Below are 27,152 nucleotides of genomic sequence, written 5' to 3'. Positions count from 1 at the left end.
ATACATGTAGGTGTGTGCGCGTCCACTTGCAAGTATGTCTATGCATATGTGTCTGTGTGTGCGCTCAGGGTGTGGTGGTGTGTGTGTGCATGCTCATGTCCCTATGAATGTGCACGGGTGCATATACATGCATGCAGGGGTGTCTGTGCGCACGTGCTCAGGATCTGGTGGGGTATGTGTGTGCGTACTCACGTTCCTGGGAATGTGCACGTGTAGGTGTGCATTGCATGCAGGTGTGTGTGCGCGTCTGCATGCGGGTGTGTCTGGGTGTGCACGTGGGGCAGTCCTGTCCTCCTGCCTCCGTGATGGGCGACACTAGCAGGCAACCAGAGGATGGAGGGAAAAGTCAGGGGAGCCCTGGCCCAGGCGCACCTGCCTTGGCATGGGGACCCCTGCTGTGCCTACAGCCCCAATGATGAGCTGCTGCCCATGGCCCCCTCACAGCTCCCACTCCTGTTGCCCAGCTTCAGAAACGCTGCTTCCTTCCTATGCCCCTTCAGAAGTGGTAATCATATCTGAGGTTGTAGTTCTTCGAGGCTTCAACATTCCGGTGGGTTCCCTTAAGCCCTGACCTCCATTCCTTAAATACTGCTTCCTGAAATTATGTTCAGAGCCTCATCTGAGAGAGCCTCGACCTGACAGGGCCCCGGCACCAGCTCAGATCCCAGTATCTCCAGCTCACGGCCACGCATGGTCAAGAGAGCCTCGCGCCCTCATAGACAGACCACTGCTTCTGCCTCAGCTTTCCCGTGTACCTTTCCCAACTTTGCCTAAGATAGCCACCCAACGTCTCTACCCATTCATTTAAAATAAAGTTTGTAGTGCAACAGCTCTGTAAAGCTTTCTTAGATTTATACATCCCAGAAATACTAGCTACCTCATATTAGCTTGAAAGAAATTATGTCAACTTCTTCCTTTGTAACCCAGCAGGACTCCAGCATTCTGCATGTAATAAATACTAACTGGCTCCTACTTGGCTTAAGTGAAATCCATCCTTCTTTCCAGGATAGTGGTCAACCACCGGTGAGTCAAAGAACCTGCCGTCTGGAACCGTGTCAGCTCACAATCACCGATGTGGGTGTTAAAGCCTTCTCCGTCCTTCCAGCTGCAGGATGGTCTAGGAACAGCAGAACTGACCACATTACTGCGCACGGGACCACAGCCCAGGGGAAGGAAGGTTATTCTAGGATGAGGAAGGAGAACAGGGGGAGGCAGGAAAAGAAATCCTAGGGAAAGGAAAAATAAATGTTCCGTTTTCTCTTCCATGAACTGTTTCACACACGTCAGCAGGTGACCTGTTACTGGCTTCCTGAAAGAGTGAACAAGAACTACAGAGGGAACTCCTCAGTCTGCTGCTTATCTGCCTTAGTCCAAGATGGGAAAGTCAACAAAATAATACTCTACCATCTTTGTTGTCTGATATGAGGCTAATAACTGGCTCTCAGCTACTTTAAATAAAGCTGCACTCACTCACTACACAAAAAATTCTCTAAATGATGTAAAATGTTTGGCTCACTAAGAAGAGTGTAAAACAGATTATAATATTAAAGTCTCCGGGGCCAGCCCCACGGCTGAGTGGTTAAGTTCGCCCGCTCTGCTTTGGCGGCCCAGGGTTTCGCCAGTTTGGATCCTGGGTGCTGACATGGCACTGCCCACCAAGCCATGCTGAGGCGGCATCCCACACGCCACAACCAGAAGGACCCACAACTAAAAATACACTACTATGTACCGGGGGGCTTTGGGAGAAAAAGGAAAAATAAAATCTTTAAAAATAAATAAATAAAGTCTCCAATTACGAATGATAATTCCTCGAAAAGACCCCTCAACAGTGCCAACAATTAATTTCCTAACATGAATTCCAGACAGGAATTCAAATTTGGCAAAAAGTTAAAGCAAAGGAGGTGGTCTCAGCAAGCCCTCCGATAGACATGCCCCTGTTCTCCAGAAGAAAAGAGCAGTCTACACATGTTAAACTACCAGATGCTTCCAGTTGGAAATAAAAGACCAGCCACCTAGAAGTGTCTTAAATAATCCAAATGTGCACGAGGTCTTTGCGTAAGAAGTCTGGAGGGAGAGGACTCTAGGCTGGATCACAAACTCCTCCAGTAGAAGATTCTCATGGATTCCCACAGATACAGAATGGCTGCCAGAGCTCCAAACACTGTACCCTCACATGACAGCATCCGAAGTAGGAAGAAAGCGAAGGATGAGAAAAGATGACTTTTTGTCCTAAGCCAGTTTCTCATCAGTAAGGAAAATCTTTCCTGGAAACCACTCTCTCTTACATCTCAATGGCCAGAAGTGACTTACAAACAGACCCTTAAACCACACATGGACAAAAGAGAAAGAGGCGGCATCACTGACTCAGACCAAGCACAGTATACTCTCTGTGACTGGGCCCGAAACACGTTAGCAAGAAAGAAGCAGAAAATAAGCTGCTGTACAGGCAACACCAGTGTAGCATTCAGAGAAATTCCTACACAAGCAGTTTAAGCCAAACACAGACGGTCCCCAACTTATCACGGTTCCACTTACGATTTTTCAGCTTTACAATGGCGCGACAGTGACACGCATTCAGGAGAAACTGTACTGTTGAGTTCTGATCTTTTCCCAGGCTAGCAATACATGGTATGATCCTCTCTCCTGATGCTGAGGAGCAAGCCACAGCTCCCAGTGAGCCCCGCAATCACGAGGGTGGACAACACACTTACAACCCTTCTGTACCCATCCAACCACTTCACTTCACTTTCAGCACAGTACTCGGTAAATCACATGAGACGGTCAAGACTGTATTATAAGGCAGGCTTTGTGTGAGAGGACTTTGCCCAACTATAGGCTCCTGTGAGTGTTCTGAGCAAGCTGACGGGAGGCGAGGCTAAGCTAGGATGTTCGGTAGGGTAGAGGGATTAAATGCATTGTCAACTTAGGATATTTTCAACTTACAGTGGGTTTACTGGGACACAACCCCATCATATGTCAAGGAAGATCTGTATTCGCTACTTCAGAGAAGAGAGAAATTCAGAAGGGAGAGGGCGCCTGCATTCAAATACCCTACAGGAGCCAAGCAGAAGATGTGAATGAACCAGGCAGGCTGGGTGGGGACTGCGCAGCTCTGAGGAGTGGGTGGCCCACCTGAGGCCTCGAGCTCACGAGCCATTTGAAGCTCTAATCATTTCAAATGTCAGCGAACTACAGTAGAGCTTAAGAAAACAGATATTCGTTCTTTAAGCTCCACACAAATACGGATAAGACTAGCTTCAGGCTCACATACCAGAAACTATGACACTGTAATGTCTTAGCTATGTGCCAGGCACCATTTTCAGGGCCTTAAGCATGGGGTCTCATTTCACTTTTTAAAATAAAATCCCACTCGTGAGGTACCGTCACTGCCCCCATTCTTAGAACCGAGAGAACTGAGCCTGAGAGAACACAATCCTCCCACAACCACGTAACCAGCAGGTGGTGAAGCAGCAACAGCGCGCACACAGGACTCCCGACGACTCCCAGGACCTGGGTTCGCAGAAGCTAATCACAACTGATGAAATGGGTGCTCGTGCCCAGACTTCTGAGGCCACTTGGGAAGTGTGGCTTCTGTAACAAACATGGCTTGGTGGCCAGCTATTTCCCTAAAAACAACCACATTCACCTCACTTTTCTCAGCCACATCTGCTTGATTTCTACATAAAAAATATAGAAAAGAGCAGCACCAATGATCAGAGCTTAACCATTTCTGTTTTGGCTGAGGATTCATTAGTAGCAAGATTGTAAGATCCTTCAGATCTTAAAAAAGTGTCCCCAAGCCTACAGTGAACGCTGTTCCCTGACACAGCACCTTCAACCGTGAGTGTAGGGGAGAAAGAGCGTGGGCGCACCAGTGTGAACACATCGTTTACCTCCCTCTGTGTAAGACCTGCTAACAGCAGACGTCTGGTGTAACGATCCTGCCCCGGGGCACCCGATAATATGTAAGACAGTAGTGCAAAGACCAGCACCTAGAGGCTCTTCCCTTACTGCTGCACTTATCCTAACCCAGCGATGTGAAATCATAATCAACCTACTCTTCACCCTTTTCTGCTATCCGTTTAATGTCTCTTCTACACCGTGAGCTCCTGTCTTATTTATTTACGCTTCCTGAGCATTTGGCCCTCTGGCACATAAAGATGCACAACAAATATGTTAAATGAGAGCAAACAAGATGAGAGTTGTTGTTCCATTATTTTCTGCAGTGACACATTCCACTCATATAAGACATTCCGAAGTAGAAAGCACGCTGATAAGAGTGAACTCCTCAAATAATTTCTCTTCCGTAGTTCTATTCAGCTTTAACAGGTGAGTTTTATAACAAACAAGTAAAAGGCCAATTTGTTATTAGCATCCATCTTCCATGCAGTATACAAAATAACATTTATCAAATTACACCAATAAAACAAAATCACCCAGGTTGGTTCAGACTGACCGCCTTCCCTTACGTATTCCATTGCTGCATTTAACTTTCCTCGTCATTCTGTTTTACATTTTAGCAAGCGTTGGAAGAAACCTTCCAGAACATTCCCATCAAGCAGAGACTCCAAGGAGTCCCGTATTGGATGATTAGGTCCATGTCTTACCAGCATTCATATCTTTGAACTTCTGCTTTAGCTCAGTAGGAGTGAAACGATACTGATCAAGACCATCATTCCAGTAAATTCGGTCCAAGACTTGAAGGTCTCCTCCAATCAGCCAATCCCCTTGTTCCATAACCATCTAATGGGAAGAAAGAGACAATAATTCTTTAAATAGAAACCAAGATCAGAATGAGGAAGAACACGTCCCCCATACAAGCTAAACACACCTGTAAACTACTCGCGTCTCAAGGTCGCTGGTAAATCTCTACGGCTTATCAACTGAATCGGGATTAGAGATGCTATAGAATTAGAATGTACTGTATAATTTCTCAAAAAGTATATTTTATAATTTCTCAAAGGACTTGTGATACGATTGCTATATTTACTTATGAAAAGCAAACAAAACCAAAATGAGTAACTATGACTTTTCAAGTAACAACATTCTTTGCACTGTTGTTGTATGCTGATTAACAGAAAACTTGTAACCTCAGGTCCCCCACCCTCTGCGCTCTCCAGTCCTAAACTTTTAAGCAACTAAAGTAATGACGATGGAGCTCGTGCCTTCCAATCCCCACAGCCTCACTCACCTTTAGCTGCGTCTGGGAGGAGATATCACCTTTGAGGACCTTCCAGCCTCACAGTGCAGCTGAAGCTCACCCTCCACCCCACTGCTTCGGTTTACGTTTCACAATGCGCCTGGGCTACTGCCCTCACCTCCTACCTCTCTTCCTCACTAGAAGGTCTGTCCCCATCCATCAAACCACTCACTCATTCAACAGACATCTGGTGTGCGCCAGGGCCTGCACCAGGCTTTGGGAAACAGCAGAAAACGAGAGAGAGAGAGGCCTGGCTGTAACGGAGCTTACATTCTAGTGGGGGAGACAAGGGAGAAACCAGAGAAACACCAGCTGGTCACAAATGTCGCAGAGAAAATGAACAGGGCAATGAAGCCAGTGCCCAGGGAGCAGAGTGAGTGACATGAAGGTGAGGGAGTGAGCACTGGCCTCTCTGAGGGTGACATTTAACCTGAGACGATGCAGAGAAACCAGTCATGGAGGGAAAGTGTTTCAGGCAGAGGGACCAGTACCAAGTCCCGGAGCAGAAACAGGCTTCTGTCTTTGAGGAACAGGAGGAAGGCGAAGTGGTGAGAAGAGGTGGAAGCAAGGAAAGGAGCCGAGGGCGGGGTAAGGAGGCAGGGCCAGGCACGCAGGGCTCACAGCCCAGCCAGGCACCTGCATTTAGTCTAACCACAGGGAGCAGCCACTGGAGAGTTCTGGAGGGTGGAGTGATATGCTCCGATTTATACTTTCACTCTGGCTGCTCTGGGAGAATGGTGTGTAGTGGGTACGAGAGGAAGCAGGATTCCAGCCAGGAGACGACTGCAAAGGTCTAGGCAAGAGACCTGGAGAGCTTGGATGGTACTGGTGGGAGTGGACGTGGGACGTGGGATGTGGACATCTGTACAAGACCACCAGCTGAGTTCCTGGAGCACCACTCTGTGAGCCTCCCATGCTCCAAACCTGCCTGTGGCCTCTGCATTCCTAGCAAGTGTGGTTCAGGGCAGGCAGAGCAGCGTGGCGGAAAGAGCACAAAAGACCTGGGCAGACTCTAGTCCTGACTCCCAGCTGCGCCTCTGTAGCTCCGGGCAAGCTGCACCCACTCCAGGACTCCTCTGGACAAAGCAACAACCTGTCTACCTCCAAGGGTCACTCTAAGGACCGAGAGACACAACGTGGTTGGAAAGCATCAATACGTGTAAACTGTTGTTATGAACAAAGTCTTACCTTATGGTGGAACGCTCGGCCCCTATCTTCACACTTCAACTCAACTCACACAGCGAGTCTCTGCTCCTCGCCTCCACACACCTGGACTGCTTTTCTCACAGTCCCCTCCATCCAAATCCTACGGGTGCCTCAGGGTTGCACACCAGGCACTACCTATCCTAAGAAGCCTTACAGATCACTCTAAATGAAAGGGGCACATAATGTAAACAGCACTCATGCTTGTTGACTGATTGAAAAATGTCTCTTGCACTGAGTTCACATAAGAGGTACTTTTTAGTGGTACGGAGTACATATTATGGGAAGCTCTATGTATGCAATAATGACTCTCCGCTGTGGACTATGGAAGATGGATTTGCAGCCCAAAGTCTTGGATTCAAAATAGACCCTCATCCCACCTGCCAGCTGCATCACTCTGGTCAAGACATTTACCCCTCTAAGTCTCAACTTCTCCCTGCGTAAGATGGAAATGCCCCCCTCCTGCAGATTAGCTAGGTGGTTCAAGGAACGTACGTCAGCATGTCGCGTAAACTATGTTGTCATTAATGACTGCAGAATTTTAATGTTGTAGGAATGGCTGACACCATTACTAGCTCAATTTCCTTATTTTCTAAGACAATATATATATCTCCCTATGAAAAAAGCAACACTTTTTTGTCCTTTACACGACAACAAAATGAGGTTTAGCACATTGCTGTGATCTAAACAGATGTTATGGAAATTTTCTAGATAAAGCTACTAAAACTTCACTTAAACAGCGTCTTTTAAAGCTCAAGGTCTACTTTAGAACACCTAACAACTGACAGAAATTTGACTTCAAAGATAACAAAGACATAAAACACAGTCTCACTTTGGGGAGACTAATTATATTTCCCTGCTTCCATGTGGGAAACTCCATGTTCAGTTAAAACCCAGACCAGTGAAACCACTCTGCTGTGGGCTCCCACAGCACCCTGACCTCACATTCTGCCTGTGAGCACGTGACTGACATCTGTTCCACCTCCAAGCATACAACTGCCTGTCGTGACCATCGGGCCTATATGCCCAGCACCACCACCCAGCTCAGTGCCCAGCATACAGTAGATGTTTAAAAAATATTTGTTGAACAAATATTTATCTTGCAAAATGACAAGGCCATATGCTCATCACACTAATCTGAGATCCAGTGTCGATTCTGCAAAATATTAGCAATTCCAATGGAACAGTCGATACACAGGTAATGCCCACACTTCAGCACAAACACTGTTGGCAAATCAAGACAGAAGGCAGCAAGGTGTGCTCAGGACCTTGATGTAGGGGTGGTTCTTGCAGGTCGTTCCCCACTGTCGGGCACAGCGCTCCTCCTTCCTGTGCTCAAAAAACTCTGGATTGCGAAGAATAGCCACACGGCGGCCCTCGTACATCAGAGCGAATGCCGTGCAGCCGTCCAGCCTCTCTTTATCTTCGTGAGTAGCTGTCAGAACTATGGGCACTGACAAGTTAATGACACCCCCTGCAGGGCACAAAAGAACAGAAGCACACAGCGTGCATTACTCAACAGGCGCGTACATCCACCTTCCACGTCAGTGGACAGTCTTCAAACAACTACAGATTTACGGGCCCAGTGACAGCGTTCAGCTAGTACCTGGCACGGAAAATCAGGAGGGAGAACAAGCAAGAACTCAAGCCTAAAAGAACAGCAAAAATGAAGAGATTCAACACTGCGTGAGGCAATACTTCTCACAACAATGCATGAAACTGTCTTTTGGGGAAAAAAAATAGTATAGAATCACAGAAGTAAAAGAAACTGTTTAACAAGGAGGAATCAACACCTAAAATATACTGAGCACCTCCAATATATAAATAAGACAAAGAACTACTTTTCAGGGCCTTTTCAGGAAATACTGAAATCCTTGCTGACAACTGCATTTTGAATGGCAAGTTGATTAAGTACACTTGAGTATACAGTTATGCACCACATAACGACGTTTTGGGCAAGGACTGACCGAATGTACGACGGTGGTCCCACAGGATTAGTACCATGTAGCCTGGCTGTGTGGCGGGTGTGCCTTCTAGTTCTAAGTGCACTGCGATGTTCGCCCAACGACGCAATCGCCCAGCGACGCATTTCTCAGGATGTGTCCCCAACACTAAGTGACACATGACCATACTTGGTATACTTGGCTATCTTTGACCCAGGAAAACAAAAACACTCAGAAAACTTCGTGTTTTTTGGTTTTCAATCAGAATTGAACCGATGTCGCTATAGTGACTGCCAAGACAAACAGGCAGTAATCAGTGGCCCCACTCAAGCCAAAATGGGCTGTCAGTGAGATCAAGGCACATTCTCAGTTTCCAACTTTTCAAGCTCTAAGTTTCATTTCTGCTCACCGGGCACAGGTTAGAAAAATAAAACTCACTTTCCATTTCCTACGTGGATCTTATTTACATGCCGAATAGAAACCATACGCTTTTGAGAAATCATGGCATGTCTTCTTCGGACAAAAGATGTCAACAAAATCAATGATAACTGCTTGGCTGCTTTAAAATTGCCACCACTGGGTGGAGTTTAAAATGGAAAATTAACAGGTGGACTTGCAGCAAACCCGCCTAATCACTACCAAGGAGGCAGTCCACAGAATCTACCATTAGTTCCAAGGAAGAAAACCAACAAGCAGGATTTAATCCTTACATTCTTGTGATAAAGTTTCTCGAGAAGAAAGATTACCAATTACATTTTCTAATATCTACTTCATTCCCCTAGTTAAAAGACGTCATAACATGCACCAACGTTGTAGCAACCGAGTACTTTCTGAGACATTTAGCAATATCTTCTTTAATGGACTAAATTAATCTTACCAACAGTATACAAAGTTTAAGGTAGCTGGATTGTTACAATATACTGAACATCCATTCTTTGGTAATTTTTTTGTAGTGTTTTAAAAGAACAGGAAGAAGCATCCTTTTAACCACCTATTTCAGGATTCCTTAGCTCAGAGGCCCTGACTCCTTCTCGGAACACTCAAGCACGTCGTCAGGATAGCTAACTTTGGTGTGTGTGCACTTTTCCAGGAGAGGCTTTCCACAGTGACCAGGTGGACACGGGGAACTGCATCTGCTCCTTACATCCACCTCCAGACCTAATCCCCAGGTTTTCCTCTCCTCCTGCAATAAATCACCATCAGGAAAACAGAAAATGCAAAAAAGATTCAAAGTTCACTGAAAGTATTCCGTACCGATCTAACAGTCTTCAAATGCTACCTCCGATAAGACGTTAGCATGGCTTTTTATAAATGGTGATGAGTCCCTGTAGCTGTAATTTCTCCCCCACACCCCATGAACTGCGGCATGTAAAACGTCTCACCATCCAGAAGACAGTCGAAATGGAGACACTGCAGGTATTCCCTCTCTCGCATAAAGCCATTCAGTGGGGTCGCCCAACCTTCTGCCAGAACCTGCACCCACTGCATATCCACCTAGGAAACAAGAAAGTAGGGAAATTTCCGTTTCGTGTACTTACGAACAGAAGCAGTAACAGCCTTCAGGAGTTTAGTTCTGAAAGCAATGGAAACAAACATCTCAAGAATGATTACAGAGTACACAAATCTAATAAGGAAGAAGGGCACCAGGAAAACATGCATTTCTGCTAACCAATTAAATAACCTTGGGCTTCCAAGCACTCCTAGTGAGGACCGCACCTGCTCAACCAGCGGTTTTCAAACTTTAATATGAATAGAAACCCCTGAAAGGCTTGTTAAAATGAAGACTGCTCCACCCCCCAGAGCTTCTGACTCAGTCGGTTTGCTGTAGGGTCCGAGAGTTTGTATTTTTAACAGGTTCCCAGAAAATGCTAACAACGATGGTCTGGAAACTACACTTTGACAACTACTGTCCTCAACTAAACAAACTTGAGATAAAAATATTTACCAAAAAAAGTCCCTCACCAAGGAGAGTATCCTCCTTTTACAAAGATTGTGTTATTTCTTGAACTTTAATATTTCTAGCATATCCCATCAGAACGTTAAAAAACTGATGAACTACGTATCATTAACGTAAGCTGGATACACTTACTTTTTTTTTTTTTTTGAGGAAGATTAGCCCTGAGCAAACATCTGCTACCAATCCTCCTTCTTTTTGCTGAGGAAGGCTGGTCCTGAGCTAACATCCGTACCCATCCTCCTCTACTTTATACGTGGGACGCCTACCACAGCATGATGTGCCAAGTAGTGTCATGTCTGCACCCGGGACCCGAACCAGCGAACCCTGGGCCGCCAAAGCGGAATGTGCGCACTTAACCACTGAGCCACCGGGCCGGCCCCCAGATACACTTACTTTTTAACTGGCTGTGTGTATATATAGAGAGAGAGCAAGCACATATATAAATATAGTGTACAGTAAATGCAGCTTACTATCTACTCCCAAAGTATGTTGGCCAATGTGTTCTACTACAAAATCAAATAAGGGTATTCTCCAATTCACAGGAAAAGTTACATTCATGGACCAAACTATTTTATTTTCAAGGTTTCCTCTTATTAATTTTTCCTAAACCTCTGACAGTGGCCACTATTTATCTCTATTGGAATCCAATTCTAACCTGTTACAGAATGAATGTACATGTCCCCCCACCCCCCCAACTCAGATGGTATGTTGAAGCTGTAACACCCCCATGACTATATTTGGAGGTAGGGCCTGTGGTGCTAAGGGTTAAATAAAGTCATAAGGGTGGGGCCCTAATCCGATAGTCTGGTGCCCTTACAAGAAGAGACAGAGACACCAGAGTCCTCTCTGCTGTGAGGAAACAGCCGGAAGGCGGCTGTCAGCAAGAAAGAGCGCCGAGACTGGAACCAAATCGGCCTCACCTAGAGCTTGGACTTTCCGGCCTCGAGAACTGTAAGAAAACAAATTTCTGTTGTGTAAGCCCCCAGTCTATGGTATTTGTTACGGCAGCCTGAGCTGGTCAATACACCACCTGACTTAGGAGGAAGTTTTCAGTGAGTTTGTGTTCATACTGTGCAAAGGACAGACCACTGTGCTGAAGAGAAGTTCCCATTTAGACAAAGCTACTGTCTTTCTGGGTTGTAGAGCGGGAGTGGCCTGTTCCCATCCATTCCTCCTAATTCCTTCTCTGCGTGTGTATGTGCGCGTGTGTGTTCACTCCATAGTTTGTCGGTGACAAATCTTGTCCCTCTGCAACAGTCAGTCCTCAGCGGCTCTGCTCAGACCCCCCGCACGGCTTCTGCTCAGAGACTCAGTTACACAAAGCACGTCAGGTAACCTGCGCCTAGCAGAGATCTGAATAACCACTCAAGGGTCTTTCTCCAAGCCCAGAGTTTTTTGGTTTTTTCTTTCTCCTTACTTTCAGATTTGAGCACTTCCCTCTGTGTTTTGGATTTTTACCTACGTTAAAAGAAAGTTTAACTAGAAAGTTTTCCAGCTCAGGTTATTTCTTAATCTGTTTTTAAAGCACACCTAAATGATACAACTTAAAATTCTCGGAGTTGAAAATGATAAATTATAACTTCCACTATCATCATACCATATCAAAACTTTAAGCAGTTTTTTGGTGGGAAAAGCACCTAATGGTATCATTAGCACTATGATGTACAACAGAAGTATTCTTAACCATACAAGAAAGGGAGATTCAAGGTTTTGGTAGGAAATTAGGAAACATTTACAGGAAAAAAGCTGCATTTTAATTATTATATTTAGTATTTCTTAACCGTCTAGAACTCATTCCTTCTGATAAGCCCAAAAATCTTACACAATCTTTGTTCTTTGATATTTCAAAATCAATAAAGGAAATCTAAGTCATAGCAATCTGGGACCATAGCTTCACATAGTAAACACGCTTCGCCCCTGGAAACTGATACACACCACACTGCATGCACCCCAGCTCCACTCCCCCGCCCTCACACACTGCTATTAACCACAAATTTTATTGACTAACGACTGTCTACAAGCCTAAACCCCTTGGTATGAAAAGCAACAAAGCACTTACTTTATTAATTTTCAACGCCGGTAAGGTTTCCGCATCCGTTTTTGCCAAATGAAGCTTATTTTCTGGCACATAGAGTTCTTTCACTTCGTATGAGGCGTCCACAGGTACAATATCCTACACAACCACAAGAGCACAGGTTAACTTGCCTCAACAACGCGGAGCTCTCTAGAGGGAATCTCCATGAGAAAACTAACATCGCAAAATGAGACTGAAAAGAAATATTAAACAAGAGGGCTTTGAACACCGTGCCTCCCCAGTCAATTCTCCTAATGTCAGCTGGTTAACTCCTAAGCAGGTGACAGCCCACGGCAGGAAGTCACTACGCAGAATGTCCCATTATCTAGTGAGAAAGAATAAATTCCAGAAGGTACCAGATGTCAAATCAGGCAACTGCACAGAAGAGGTGACCTCCAATAAGAAGTAACAATAAAAAGAAACAGAAAGTCACTCTACACAGATTCATCATCATCTTTAACATGCCACGAACCATTTTATTCCAGCTTCCACATGCATCTTTGTCTCTGGCGTCACTAAGCCCACCTTCTTAGTCACACAACACAGTGCTCCGGCGTTTGTCTGACTCCCACCACTGTGTGCTGAGAAACAGTACTTTTGGATCCCATATGAAATGCAGTCTGGAGATTTTATCCTAACTCCAAGTGCTCGTTCAGACGACATTGAGACAGAGCTTTTCCCATTGATCCTACAAGCATACTTGTGATAACACGGCATCGCCACTTCCACCCTGCTCACTAGGTGACCTTCACAAGGCTTGCTCACAACACTTGTCATAGCCCCAGGAATAATTACTCTTACCTTTTTTTTAAGCAACCAAATCTATCAGGTAACCTTTATATGCATACAAAACTGACACTGATCAAGGGCTTTCCTACAAGTATCTCACCCAAGCAAGAAATATTCAAAATAAAGTAACTCTCAAGAGAATGAAAACTCAAGCCCCAGACTGGGAGAAAATATTTGGTATCCAAAATATACAAAGAAGTCTTAAAACTCAACAGTAAGAAAACAACCCACTCAACTAGAAAATGGGCCAAAGACCTGAACAGACCTCACAAAAGAAGATGTACAGATGGCCAATAAACCTATGAAATGATATTCCACATCATATGTCATCAGGGAACTGCAAATTAAACCAAGACGTCACTACACACCTATTAGAATGGTCAAAATCCAAAACACTGGCAACGCCAATTGCTGACGAGGATGCGGATGTGGAGCAGAACTCTCGTTCGTTGCTGGTGGGAATGCAGAATGGTGCAGCCACTTTAGAGGACAGTGTGGCAATTTCTTACAAAACTAGACATACTCTTAACCACACAGTCGAGCAATCACAGTCCTTGGTATTTACACAAATAAGTTGAAAACTTATGTCCACACTAAAACCTGCACAGATGTTTATAGCAGCTTTATTCATAATTGCCAAAACTTAGAAGCAATCGAGAAGTTCTTCAGTAAACAAACGGATAAAGTGGTACTTCCAGACAAGGGAATATTATTCAGTACTAAGAAGTGAGCTATCAAGCCACGACAAGACACGGAAGAACCTTAAATGCATATTACCAGGTGAAAGAAGCCAATGTGAAAAGGCTACACACTGCACGATTCCAACCATACAACAGTCTGCAAAAGGCAAAGCTATGGTGACAGTAAAAAGATGAGTGGCTGCCAGGGGCTGGGGGCAGGGAGGGATGAACAGGCAGGGCACGGGATTTTCAGCGCAGTGAAACTATTCTGTATGATACTACGATGGCAGGTAAGTGTCCAAACCCAGAGAATGTACAACCCTGAAGGAAAGTGTGAATTTTGGGTGATGATACGTCAATGTAGGTTCATCAACTGCAACAAATGTACCATTCTGGTGGGGATGCCGACAGTAGCAGAGGCTGTGCATGGCGGGAGGCAAGCAGACTACACGGGAACTCACTCTGTACTTTCCACTCGGCTTTGCTGTGAATCTAAAACTGCTCTTAAAAATAAAGCCCATTAAAAAATGAAAATAACAAAAAAAGTAATCCAAAATAAATATCAATGGAAGAACCAGATTTTTAAGGACATTCCCCTTTATTTTTCCTGAGGAATAAGTCTGGTAAGAAACTTTAACTTATACCTTGACCTACATTAGTATCTTCAGGAGAAGAACAAAGCAGAGTCAGACGTGTATCAAGGCGAGAGGACCTCAGCAAGGCCTGGGCGCCAGCTCTCAAGCTGCTCCCGTGGGTTCTGAGAATCTAGAAAGAATTATGCTACAGTGCTCCTCAGAGAGGGAACGAGAGAGACACGGTTCAGCACTGGCGACACCATGTGCCAAGGCTGGCCTCCTCCTACCAGTAAATTCAAGGCCTCTGATCTTTCTCACGACAAACCCAAGAACAAGTAAGAAGAGTACACAGGAAGGAAGAAGAAATTTAAAGACAGCCAAGAAGGAACCATTGCCTATTCCAACACCGACCTCAGCGAGCCCGCTCCTGCAGGGCACACAGGAAGGGCACTTCTGGAGGCCCCCTGTGCCCCGAGCGTCCACCGCTCACAGGAGGAAGGCGGGGCAGTGTGTGTGAAGCAAACCTGCGCAGCACAGGCCCACACAGTGCTTCCGGGCCTCCTGCATCCGGCGCCTGTGGCACCAGGGTGTAGGGGATGGTGCGGGACGAAGGACGGCCACCACCGCTGCCTCCATTTCCCTTTGTCCATGCGGCACGTTACAACCTTGCAGCAGTGAGGCAGACGACTGCCAAGGAGCCCAAGCGAAAGACGGCACGTCTTCAGTTTGGCCAAGGTGGTCAAACAAGTGATAAGTAAACGTACGCGATTTAAACTAATACTTGATTTCACTTGCACCTGAAGAGGAAATCGCATACGCAAGACTCTTCTTTTCTTTGTATGTCAATTATATCTCAACAAAACTGGGGGAAAAAAGGAAAAAAAGACTTCTGAAAATCTAGGAAGAGAAACAGCTTACGGTAGTCCGTTTGGTGCTTCTAATTCCAGGAAATTTTTAAAATACATTTATTTTAGATTATACAATAGCAGTAAAGAGAATTTGGAGCTGAGAAAAACAAACCACCCTCTAAAAGGTTGTAATGGTCATTTTGTATACCCCTTTCCAACTGTCCCGCGCCCACAAGCACAGTACAGGGCACTGGTAGTTTCATCAGTCTGTACAAAGCCTATTACTTCATCAGCTAGAAAACAAGAATTCAGAATCGACGTTCCCTAGAAGAAGATGACGTGCATAGGCGAACCACACACACATCCCTCATGTTCACTTAGCCTCTTGGATATGTCGAGCTCTCAAAGACGTCTTGAGACATACCCACTTTTCTGGCTGCAAAATAAAGAACTGAAATCCTCCACACTAGGAACAAATGCTGAAATTAACTCAAGTTACACAAAAAGTCAGGCATCATTAGGACTTTTATGAGGAAGAGTATGATAAAGTTTCACAAAACAGACTTAAAATTAAATATTCACATTACTCACAAAACATTAGGACACAACATCTTCAAAACCAAAAAGAGATACAAGAAAGCAACAGGGGTCTATGGGTTAGTTATTTCTGAGGTTTGTACCTAAGATGTAAGTTTAAATTCTAACAGTGCAACCTTGAGCAGATTACCTAACATCTCTGAACTGGTCTCCTTCTCAGCTGTTTACTATACGTGTGTGTGTGTGTATGCATATGTGTTACAGGGCTGCTGTGAAGTTAAATGATGTAAGTACCTGAAGGGTGGGGCTGACACTAACGGGATGCTTACTGCCTCACCAGCACTGTCCCAGGGTTTCCATGAATTAACTCGTTGAACCTTCTGGCAATCCACCTATGAGAGCAGAAGTATGCTCCTCTCACAGACGAGGAGAGTGAGGCTCAGGAGAGGTTAATAACTGCCCCAAATCCCTGCCAGACCGCCTCCCAGTGCACTTAACACACAGTACATACTCAATAAATAATAACTATCGTGTGCTTGCTACACCCCACAGCTGTGCTGAGCACTCTACATATTAACTCACAGACTCCTCAGTCCAATTCTGAGACAGGTACTCTTAGTATCTGCCACTTCACAGATGAGAAAACTGAAGCCAGAGAAATGAGGCTACTTTTTCCAAGGTCGTACAGTTGATTGGTAAATGCTGGAAAGTGGGACTCCGACTCACACCCCAGTGTTATTCTCCTCTCCAAAAGGCCCTTACTGTCTCTTCCATGAAAACGAAGCTATGAAACATTCTTCACACCAATTGTTCTTAGTTTATTGTCCATGATTTTATTAAACATTCACAATTCCCAGGGTTTCTGGGCAGCACGTGATCTTTCCGTGTTGATCAAGTTCTAGACAGAAAGTAAAGGTACCTGACATTTCAGCCAGGCCTAAACATTTCCATTAAGGATAAGCGAATGATTTTCAACCAACTTTTTCAAACCCCATAACTGAATACATTGAAAACTTCCCTTTCCACCGCTTTGGACCCCACAGAACTTTGAAAGCCAGAATCCACCCTCTGGGAACCAATGACACAGGGACACCAGGGAAGGGAAGAACTCCAGTGATACGAACAGCTCTATACAAAGCTTCCTTTGCCATCTCTGAAGCCCATATTATTGTAAGGATGGGACACCTTTTTTATGTTGTGGTGGGAGGTGACTACTCTCTCCCTCCCCACATTTAACACTGATAACTGTCAAGAGTCTTGGAGAGTCAGAGGAGAGCGTCCAACAGACTAAGATCTCTGTTGGATGGAAAAGGGCATTTTTAGCTGGTTTTCTCACCAGCATCACTAGATTCAGTTCACAAATATGTGCCCTGGGATGCTCTGGGCACATGGCTGGTCCGTGCTCCTTGCTCTACTCTGGAATGGCCCCTGTCCAGAGCGCCACCACGCTGGAGGGACACTTGGGTAGGCGAATCTACTCCCTTCAAAGGAAGACATTCAAGGTGAGAGCTAAGAACTAATAAATACTTCTACTCATCGTGTTTCCAGTTTTCTTCACCCACACCCTCAGTTAAAAACAAATGCACAAATGATTTGTGAGCAGACCCAAGTGTCTCCAAGAGAACTCATCTGAACACGAAAAAGTAATATCTAAACTATGAACCCAAACAAATCATTTTTTTAAACGTTTTGTGCACTAATAAAGCATAGCTTTAGGATGAATGCATTTTCAGTAATGTGCTGCTTTATATGCAGGAACATAGAGGCTATAATCACTTTCTTTTCAAGGGGGAATTTTTTATTTTGAGTCCAAATTTTTTCATTACAAGCATTTCACAAAATTCTTCCCTTTTCAAAATTCACATCAACCAATATTTTAAAATGAGTTTTAGCCTCACAACTTGGATACAGAATTCTTCTGATGCTTCACCACTGCCAAAATAAAAGTTCAAGAGGTTGCTACAGTTTTTCTCTTCAAAAAAGATAATTAAGTGAATATTTTTGGAATTAAACACAAGAGCCCGAATCTAGGGGAACATGGAACGCTTGCTCAGAGGAAGCGAGTTCTATGTAGACTCTACACGGAGAGAGGACTCTCTATCAGGAAGACAAAAACAATTTTAAAAATGCAGACAGCCAGTTTCTAGCACATCCTACTGACAAATCTTTTCAGTTTCCAAAACCACTTCTAAACATCTAAAGGAGCAAAACCACCTCAAAGTAGGACAAGATATCTGGACAACAGAATGTGAAGCCTCTGCCACATGAGCTCTCCATTTTATTTGGGACTCATTAGGGTTTCCAGAGACACAGTCGGCTCTTAGAAAACAATGTGTTCTTTCTAACTGGCACGCACAAAACTCTTTATTTCAGGAAATTTCCTTTAAAACAGAAATAGATCACAAGCCAGGCCCGGAGCAAGTTTTACAGACCTCCACCCCTCAGCTCCAATCCTAGGGCCTCCCCGGCCACCAGCACTTACGGGAAAGAAGACGGAGGGTGCTCTGGAGTCCTCCTGAGCTGGGCCAGTGAACAGCTCACAAGCTACCACGAATGAGGATGGTCTAGAAATATTTAAATATCACGGATGTTTACATATTAATTTTTTAATGTAATACGGGTACTCAAAATTCTTTGCTCGACCAACTGAACACAATTTAAGATCTAACATGTGCTGTATCCATGTCTTTGTTCAGAGACGACTGTTTGTTTTTACCCAGAAACTGGCAGACAGAAGAGACAACAATCCCACCTGAAAAGAGCAGTTCTTGCCTTCTCTTTTTCATCTTCCAAAGGAACTGTGAACATGTTCATAAACATAGTGAGTCCACATTTCAAGTTTTTTCTTTAAGTATTTTCTGCACTTTTTTCTTGAGCCAAATCTGCCAAACAGCTTTGAACACGAGAGCCCATTCATATTTTTATGTAACTATTAAATTTCCATTATCTAAACTACACGTATCCAGTGCAAGAACACCGAGCGACACGCTGGCAACACTTTCAAACGGGGCTGAAAGTCTGGTTTTTATGTGCAGTATAAAATCCATTTAGAGCACTAAACCACCATTTCATAAAAAGACAAACCCTTAAATAATTTATAGCACTAGTAAATCTAGAGTTCCTAGTAGATTTAAAAACAGTATTTAAAATATCACTTTAGATTAAAACCAGCAGCAAGAACACCACTTCCTGATGGCAGAACACACCATGTTAAAATGCAATACCAGCAGGCCACCTAGTGACCATTTGAGGGTCAGGAAAAGGATTAAATCCAAAATCCTCAGTACTCATCAGTGTTTGGTATTTTCTTGAATAAAACTATGCCAACTGAAGCACATTAAGACTTTTTTTCTATCTTCCACAAAAAATAAATTCTTTTAAAAAAGATGAATGGCTTGGGGGAAAAAAGGAAAGATGCTCTGATAAAATACTGAGAAATTAAGTATTATATAAATGACCATGTTACGTATCCCAACTACATCACATAGGCCAGATCAAAAAATAAGATAATCCAGAGATGACAGAGGACACGTAACGTTATGCTAACCAAAAAGACCCACCATCCTAAAATACCCATTGTACAGCATACTGGAAACAAATTTCTCTTGGAAAGTGAAACCAATGCTAAATCTTAGGAAAAAAGACTAAAGAAACAATACCTGGTAGAATAACTTCAGAAGCGTCTTTCCAAGATAATCCCAAGCATAAAACAGCAAAATCCCACTGACTGCCCTGGAGACAGCACTTCTCAAACACCTGCATCCTCTAGGGAGGCCCAAGACTGCCTTCTTTGCTCTAATAAAAAGTGGCGGTACGATGGGAAACACATTTGGTCTTTGTCCCTGGTTCCTGGAACAGAGCTCTAAAAGCCCTTGGAACCTCCTGAGTGACAAGAGTGTCTGGAATGAAAATGGGATGACTCTGGGCTGAGGGCTCCTCTGAAAGACCAAGCCAGATTAGAGGACCAGTGCTGGACCTCCAGGCTAGGGAAGGAGCTGGAAATTGAGTTCCATCACCAATGGCCTGAGATTTAACCAATCGTGCCCACGTGATGAAACCTCCATGAAAACCTCTAAAGGACAGGTCCAGAGAGCTTCTGAGTTGTGATGGTGTGCCCACAGCGGGTGCAGGAGCTCCACGTCACTCCCTACTCCCTACCCGGCCCTACACGCCTCTTCCATTTGGCTACTACAATAAACTGGTCACAGTAAGTAAGTGCTTTCCCGAGTTCTGTGAGTCGAATTATTGCACTGGAGGTGGGAGGGGGGTCTGGGGAAGCCATGACTGTTGCCAGCCAGGCAGGAATGTGGGTGGCCTGGGCACCCTAGCTGCAGGTGGCATCTGAAGTGGGCGCAGTCTTGTGGGACTGAGCCCTCCACACCTGCAGGGATGGAGCTGACTCTGGGAGTTAGTGTCAGGACGGAAGTGACTTACTGGACGCCCAGCCGGTGCCAGAGAATCAGAGAACTGGATGGTGTGAGAAAAAACCCGCAAAGGCCAACAAACTGAGCCTGAAGAGGAGATAAAATAAACTTAGCTTTATTTTAGAAATGGTTTTCACTACATAAGGCATAATAACCCAAGTCACTCATTTACCACTTAGATTGAGGTTTCAGAACCTCAGTGAATCATAACTTATCTGGCAAAACGTGCCTTAGCTTTCCAAGATGAATGAGACAACCTACACACACTGTTCTCACTTCACACCACACCGAACATCTCACACTAACCGGGACAGGCCTGGGCAGTCCACTTCCTTACCAGTCAACCTTCTTTCCAGTCCAGACAGTGCTGTCTTTGATCTGCTCTGAAACACTTAAAAGTACTTTAAAAATATTAACTCTAAGAAAATAAAACTATGTATAACATTCTAACATTGACATAACAAATCTCAAGTAAAAAAGATAGGTTTAATGTACAAAAAACGCAAACAAAACCACAATCAAAACAAAAAGGAAAAATACTAGAAACATAGTTTCAACAAAAAGGGCATATAATTAGTATCTATTGATTTCACACAAATTTGTAAGAAAACTATAAAACAACCACAACAGAATAAAAGTAGAGTAAGAACAGACAATTCGCTAAAAATAAAACAGAGACTCCACGATAGAACATCACCTAACAAGAGGAAAGGCCTATAAATAATCCATAGAATCCATAAAGTCTACAGAATCATAAACGTCCGTGAGCCCACCACAGAGCTGAGGTCCTAAAGCAGTAACATGAACTGCTTCCAAAGAGCGACAAGCCCCAACAAGAAAGGACACGACCCGTGAACTGTTTGCCTTCGGCAGTCATGGGAGGAAGGGGGATTGCAATAAAGGCAGCAAAGAAGACACAACTAAAATGGCTTCAAAACTCTTACAGGCTGAGTGTGGACTGGTCTCACTGGGAGCCCAGACACAGGGGCTCTGCACTCATTCACAAGTAGGCGTGGAAGAGGTGCTCAGAAGAAAGATCAGGAGCAGGTCTGGAGACGAGAGAGAACTCTCCTCAGTGGTGCACAGGCACAAAAGTCTGCCCACTCCCTGGGTCCTTGGTTGGCAGAACACAAAAGCCTTAAGCTGATGGGGAAGAGCAGGAAACCCTCCCAGGGGCCACTGTTTCTGAGGGAGGGGCAGAGCAAATATGGTCTGCCAAAGCGAGGGAGGTAGAGGAATTCTTGGTCCAGGATCCTGAACTGACACATACCACGGACCTGCCAATGCATGTGAGAAGCACACAACTCACGTGCCAAGACCTCCCAGGTTCAAGGTTGGGTACCACGCAGGGAGGAGAAAGGATATTGAGAAAGACCCACTCCAAGATCCAGGAGCACAGGTCCTGCCTCAGACTGAAGCTGGACCAGCAAAACCAAGAACCCCCACTGCTCCCCAGCACAAGCCTAGCACTAAGGAATAAGGGATCCTGCTAAGGGAGGACCAAGAGCCTGGAGGGAGCCGTTGCATGGGGCAGGCAGGGGATTCGCAAGCTGAGGGAGGAGGAGAAACACTGAGAAAACCCTGCGGCAGGCCAGGCCACGCTCAGCACAAGGTAGGACAGCCCATCACCGCAGAAATTTGAGGCTGGGGCTGCAGGAACAGTCACTACAGAATAAGGAAATCCAAATCCAGCTGAGCTACCAACTAAATTAACTCAGCTCACCACACTGACAGGGTGACTGGAAAAGAGTGTAAACGCCCAGGCATAAACACCACCCATCTCAATTTCTCCTGTTCTTTCAGCATTTGGTACAAAACTCTAACACCAAAAAGAGCAAGAAAAACCACCCACCATGAAGAGATACAGCAATCAACAAAACCAGATGCAGAAATGACCCAGAGGTTGCAACCATCAGTCAGGACTTTAAAATAACTATAGAATTCTTATGTAAAATGATGTAGTTGAAAAGTGGACCACACGCATGAACAGATAATTTCAACAGAAAGATGTAAACTATATATATGTAAAAAGAGAACCAAATAATGAGAGAATTTTTTTGATGATTATCACCAAGTTTAAGAATTCTTTCTATGGGCAAATACAGCTGAGGAATCAATAAACTTGAAACTAAGTGATTAGAAATGATCAAGCCTGAAAAATCAAGACAAAAATGGGAAAGAACAGATCATCTAAAGCTGTGGGACAATACCCCACTGTCTAACACTCGTGCACCTGGAGGCCCAGAAGAGAGCGGGGCAAAACAAACAGGTGAAGAGATAATGGCTGAGAGTTTCCAAAAACTAATGAAAGAACCAACCAGCAACCAGGAAGGTCTGAGAACGCTAAACTGGAAGAAAAAAGACTCACACATCCTGAAAGACCTAGAAAAACCACACTAAACCTGCTCAAAATCAGGGTCAGAGAGGATCCTGGACTCAGGCAGGAAAAAAAGAAACACTAGAAGGAGAAGAACAAAGAATTAGAAACAATGCAAACAAGAGGACCAAGGAGCAACATCTTTAAAGTCCTAAAAGAAAAATCTGTCAAGCCAGAATTCTACACCCAGCAAAAATATCTTCTAAAAATGAACTGATGAGACAGATCCGATACCAAAGCCTTTCCAAGTTCACTCCTGTGCCTCCTGGTGTGCCACGTGCACACGGAAACCCTGGCTTCCTACACACTCTCTAGGAGTTGTATACAGTCATGCGCCACATGACAACATGTCAGTCAACGATGGACCACATACATAACAGCGGTCCTGGTGAATGAGTACCACAGAGCCTAGGTGTGTAGCAGGCTGCACCATCTAGGTTTGTGGAAGCACACTCTACGATGTCTGCGTGACAAAATCGCCCAACGATGCATTTCTCAGAACCTGGCCCTGTTGTAAAGTAACGCATGACTGTATTCTTATTCCTGTTTCCATCACCTACCATGTAAATCTCTCAAGGACAGAAACGTGGCTGGTCAATCTTCGTGTTGCCAGTGCCTAGGACTGCGACGAACCACAGTAGTGGGCTTTTAATAGATGTCTGACTGATGATGGATGACGAAAGAATGAATGCTGGTGCAGCCTGGGAGAGAAGGGAGGGAAGCCAGAAGCACAGAAACAGGACTGGTCCAAGAGCTCAGAAGCTGGTTAACAGGAGACCTGGAGAGCAGGAAGATCAAGTGAAAAACTGTCTGGGATAAGGTCTCATTACCTGCAGGTAACACTTCTGTACAAAGAAAAGCATCGGAGCAGCCCAGTCACCAATTTGTATTATTTCTATTTATTCAGCTACAATGTTTAGATAAGGGAAATAAATTAGGAAGGCGAGTCCCAGGTTAATTATCTGGTAGATATTTCATAATATGGAAAAATTCAAAGGCTAAATAAAAATTTATAAAATAGACATAGGTAATTTAAAAAAAAAGTTGTATGTCTAATATAGCCAGTAAGAGATACCAGAGGAAAGAGGTTTATGGTAATAGGATTTTAAAGATCAAGAGGGCTTCAAATGCCATAAGCCCCAGTTAGGGCAGGAGGAGGAGAAACGAGGCATCGCTGCCTGTGCACCACCACTTCAGGAGTCCCCGGACAGCGCCGACCATGACGAGGGCAGAGAGTAACGACTGACACCTCACAAAGCTGATCCTCCCCAACTAAGGGAATCGTGCGACCTTCCGCTGGAAGGGAGAAGACGGATGGGGACGCGTGGAGGAAGGAGCAGAGAAGGGAAGAAAAACGCTCTAAAAACTCAGACTTGACTGAACTCCGAGGGAATCAGAAAGGTCCTTATGTCCTAGAATCTTTCCCTCCCAAAAATTCAACCTCAGGCTGTACCATCACGTTGTCACAGGGAAAATCGGGGTGCGCTCCAAACACCTAGGGAAAGTTAACTACACTATACACCTGAACTCAAACAAAGAGAATAATGCCAAGTTTTACAGCTGAACAATCAGGCTGAGTTTTCTCAGGTATTTGTGGGGTAAAATTACTGATAAAACAAAAGATAAGGTGGCTCTCAAGCCCCTGCGCTTTACGTTGACAGATATTTCTTTGTGACATATGGTGCCCTGACAACACCGAACACAGTGACACACACAGAAAACAGTCAGCAGTACGAAGGATTTAAAACACATCACTCCGCACTACTCCCATGGTCTTTTTGGAGGGGAAGGTCATGAGATGGACACAATCACTCTCTGATGACGCTGTCTTTGATCTTCTCTTACCCGTTCCTGAAGAAGCTCCACAACTTGCTGGACACAGTCATTCACGTCACACGAGTCTGTTTTCAGCACCAACTCCGGGGCCTCCGGTTTTTCATATTCGGAATCAATCCCAGTGAAACCTGTAAAAGGCACCAGACAAGGGGGTGGAGGGAACCAGGTTTCTTTCTTCGGCGCGAGCCTGCTATGGTGAAGTTAGTATTCACGCTGCCCCCTCCAAGTCACAGGGCTGCAGCACTGAGGCTCCTTTCTGGGGAGACTTCTACTGACACCTCTGTTCCTTCTTTAAACACACAGGTGATTCCCTCACAACCTGCAGCTGCTATGTTCAGTACAGTCGCCGCGAACACTGACAGTCAGCACCGAACTGCTGCTCCCACGGGGACACTGAGTCAGCTTCCCGCAAGCCTCTGGCACAACACTTTTTAATTCTACAAATAAATTTCAGTGAGTAGGCGAATGTGCAAATATGGAATCTTCAAATAATGAGGATCAACTACACTTCTGTCGCCTGTCCTGTTTTCCTTTAAGTAAAGGCCTAAATTGACTGTGAGGAGGCGGGTGTGAATGTCACGTGGCCCGGAGCGGCTCGATTCCTCCCAAGAACACAGCACACAGCGCCCACGCCCGGGCACAAACCAGACCTGACCAGGTCTTCCTCTTCTCGAGGCAACCTCTCAGAAAGCTGATCCAACCCCACATCCGCCAGGACTACCTACGGCCATGCAGAAGCTCTGCAGGCCGCCGCCGCCATGAGATTAAGAGTCCAGGCGAGAGAAACTACTGCCGAGAGCTAAGCAAACACAGCCGGGAAGGTGACCCTGCTACAGCACAAAATACATTCCACAGTCAGACACAGTCCACCTGGGTGTTAACCGCCATCTCGATTTTCCCTGTTGTACGTGTGCTGCTGGGTAACTGCCAAGAAAATGAAGATCACATGACGCCCTCCAGGACGGGCTGAGCTAAAGATACACTGCTCCTGTCTCACACTGCTGACGACACCCCACACAGAAGTCTCCCAGGGCCAGTCTGCCTCGGAATGACTGGGCCATCCTTGGGTTAGAATGGTAAGCATCAATTTAAAATCACTACTAGAGGGGCCGGCCCAGTGGTGTAGTGGTTGAGTTCTCACGCTCTACTTCGGCAGCCTGGGGTCCACGGGTTCAGATCCCGGCCACAGATCTACACACCGCTCACTGAGCGATTTATATGTGGAGGCGTCCCACATATAAAGTAGAGGAAGATGGGCACAGATGTTAGTTCGGGGCTAGTCTTCCTCAGCAAAAACAAACAAATAAATAAAATCATTACTATTAAGAGGCACGGTTATCAAGAGTTCTAAAATAGGCACAAGTCTACAGCCCACTTATTTCATTTTTTTTTATATTTGATATTTCTAAGTCTCACATGAAATCCTGAACCCACAAAGAAATTTCTGTACTACCAATATTCCCAAGATAATTTAGTGGTGAGGCACAATAAAATCGATGGGGAAAAACTAACTCTAGTTAAAATCCTAGTTCTTAAGCTGTGATTCTCAAATGTAGTTACACAGTGGAATCGCAGGGCCACACCCCCACGAGACTGTCTTCTCACTGGTCTGGGTACAGCCTCGGCACCAGAGTTTTAAAACTTTCCCCAGGTAATGCTAATGTGCAGCAAACCTTGAGAAGCAGTGCGTTAGAAGACTTGGCTTACCAGCTTAAAAGGCCAGGAATTCTCTGCCTCGCTAATTTATCCCATTAGTGACTATAATTAATGTATGCTGTAAAAAACACTTTTGTATTTAAGTAGGTAATTAACTACTTGAACAGTAATCCCACGAAAACAATCTCGGTATTAGGATGGCTGGCACAGGGATACATTTACAGTTTAGTAAATGCCACACACCAGTCCACGAGAGCTGGACGTCTGCTGAACGTCTGCAGCCTCGTCCGTCCTTGCACACTTACCAGCCGGCTCTCCAACACTGAATGGGAGCATCCATAGGCAACCTTTTAAGCACCGTTCTGACAATGAGTAAATGACTTTTTTAAAACAAACAACTCTACAACTAGGAACTCTAGCACCACGGCAAACCCAAAATAAACATGAGCACACACACATATACTGTCCTAAGGAACGTCTTATCAATGTTTAACCAGAGGAACTCAGAAACACTCCGGGAAGTAAACAAGTAACACAGAAACTAAACTAACACAAACACACCCCCAGATAGAGAAGGCAAACTCTAGTGACTCAAGGTGCTCTGCCTGCGGTCTTATTCATCTTTGCGTCCCTGGGACCAAACGTGGACCTTGCAAATAGAAAAGGATCGATACGTGTGTTCAACATCCGCTTTCCACTCCCCCTTCTCATCCATCAGCAAGCACTTACTGCCTGAGTGCTGGGTATCATGCTCTGAGCCTCACACTGTGCTGGGTTCTAAAGACACAAAAAGGTTCAAGATCCCTCTGCTCACAAGGAGCTTACGCCAGCCGGGCAGACAAACCTCACCCCCTCACCAATCCATCCTTGCAGGAACAACACAACTGACTACAACTGAACAAGTAAAAGATTTAGACTTCAGGATCCCGATCAGAGATCCAAATCTCTATTACCACACACTGAAGGGAAAACTGGCCATCAACAGAGAGGGTAATGCAGAAGGTCACGGGTGAGACTGGTTCCCTCCAGTTGTCATACATTACTCAGGTCAGG

General features: G+C 44.9%; 1 protein-coding gene across 2 annotated transcripts in view; it reads right to left on the bottom strand.

Annotated features, from left to right (window-relative positions):
• The window catches only part of PAPSS1 (3'-phosphoadenosine 5'-phosphosulfate synthase 1), an 88,959-nt gene that overhangs the window by 38,431 nt on the left and 23,376 nt on the right, over positions 1-27,152 (bottom strand). For both annotated transcript variants that reach the window (XM_070611766.1, XM_008512811.2), the window contains exons 5-9: positions 24,453-24,571; positions 12,363-12,476; positions 9,729-9,840; positions 7,672-7,877; positions 4,608-4,743 (exon numbers count right to left, since the gene is read on the bottom strand). In XM_070611766.1, the coding sequence (XP_070467867.1) occupies positions 4,608-4,743; positions 7,672-7,877; positions 9,729-9,840; positions 12,363-12,476; positions 24,453-24,571 (687 nt within the window). The remainder of the gene's footprint in view (positions 1-4,607; positions 4,744-7,671; positions 7,878-9,728; positions 9,841-12,362; positions 12,477-24,452; positions 24,572-27,152) is intronic.

Source organism: Equus przewalskii, chromosome 2, assembly GCF_037783145.1.
Source record: "Equus przewalskii isolate Varuska chromosome 2, EquPr2, whole genome shotgun sequence".
NCBI classification, from domain to species: domain Eukaryota; kingdom Metazoa; phylum Chordata; class Mammalia; order Perissodactyla; family Equidae; genus Equus; species Equus przewalskii.
This window is presented reverse-complemented; position numbering and strand designations above follow the sequence as displayed.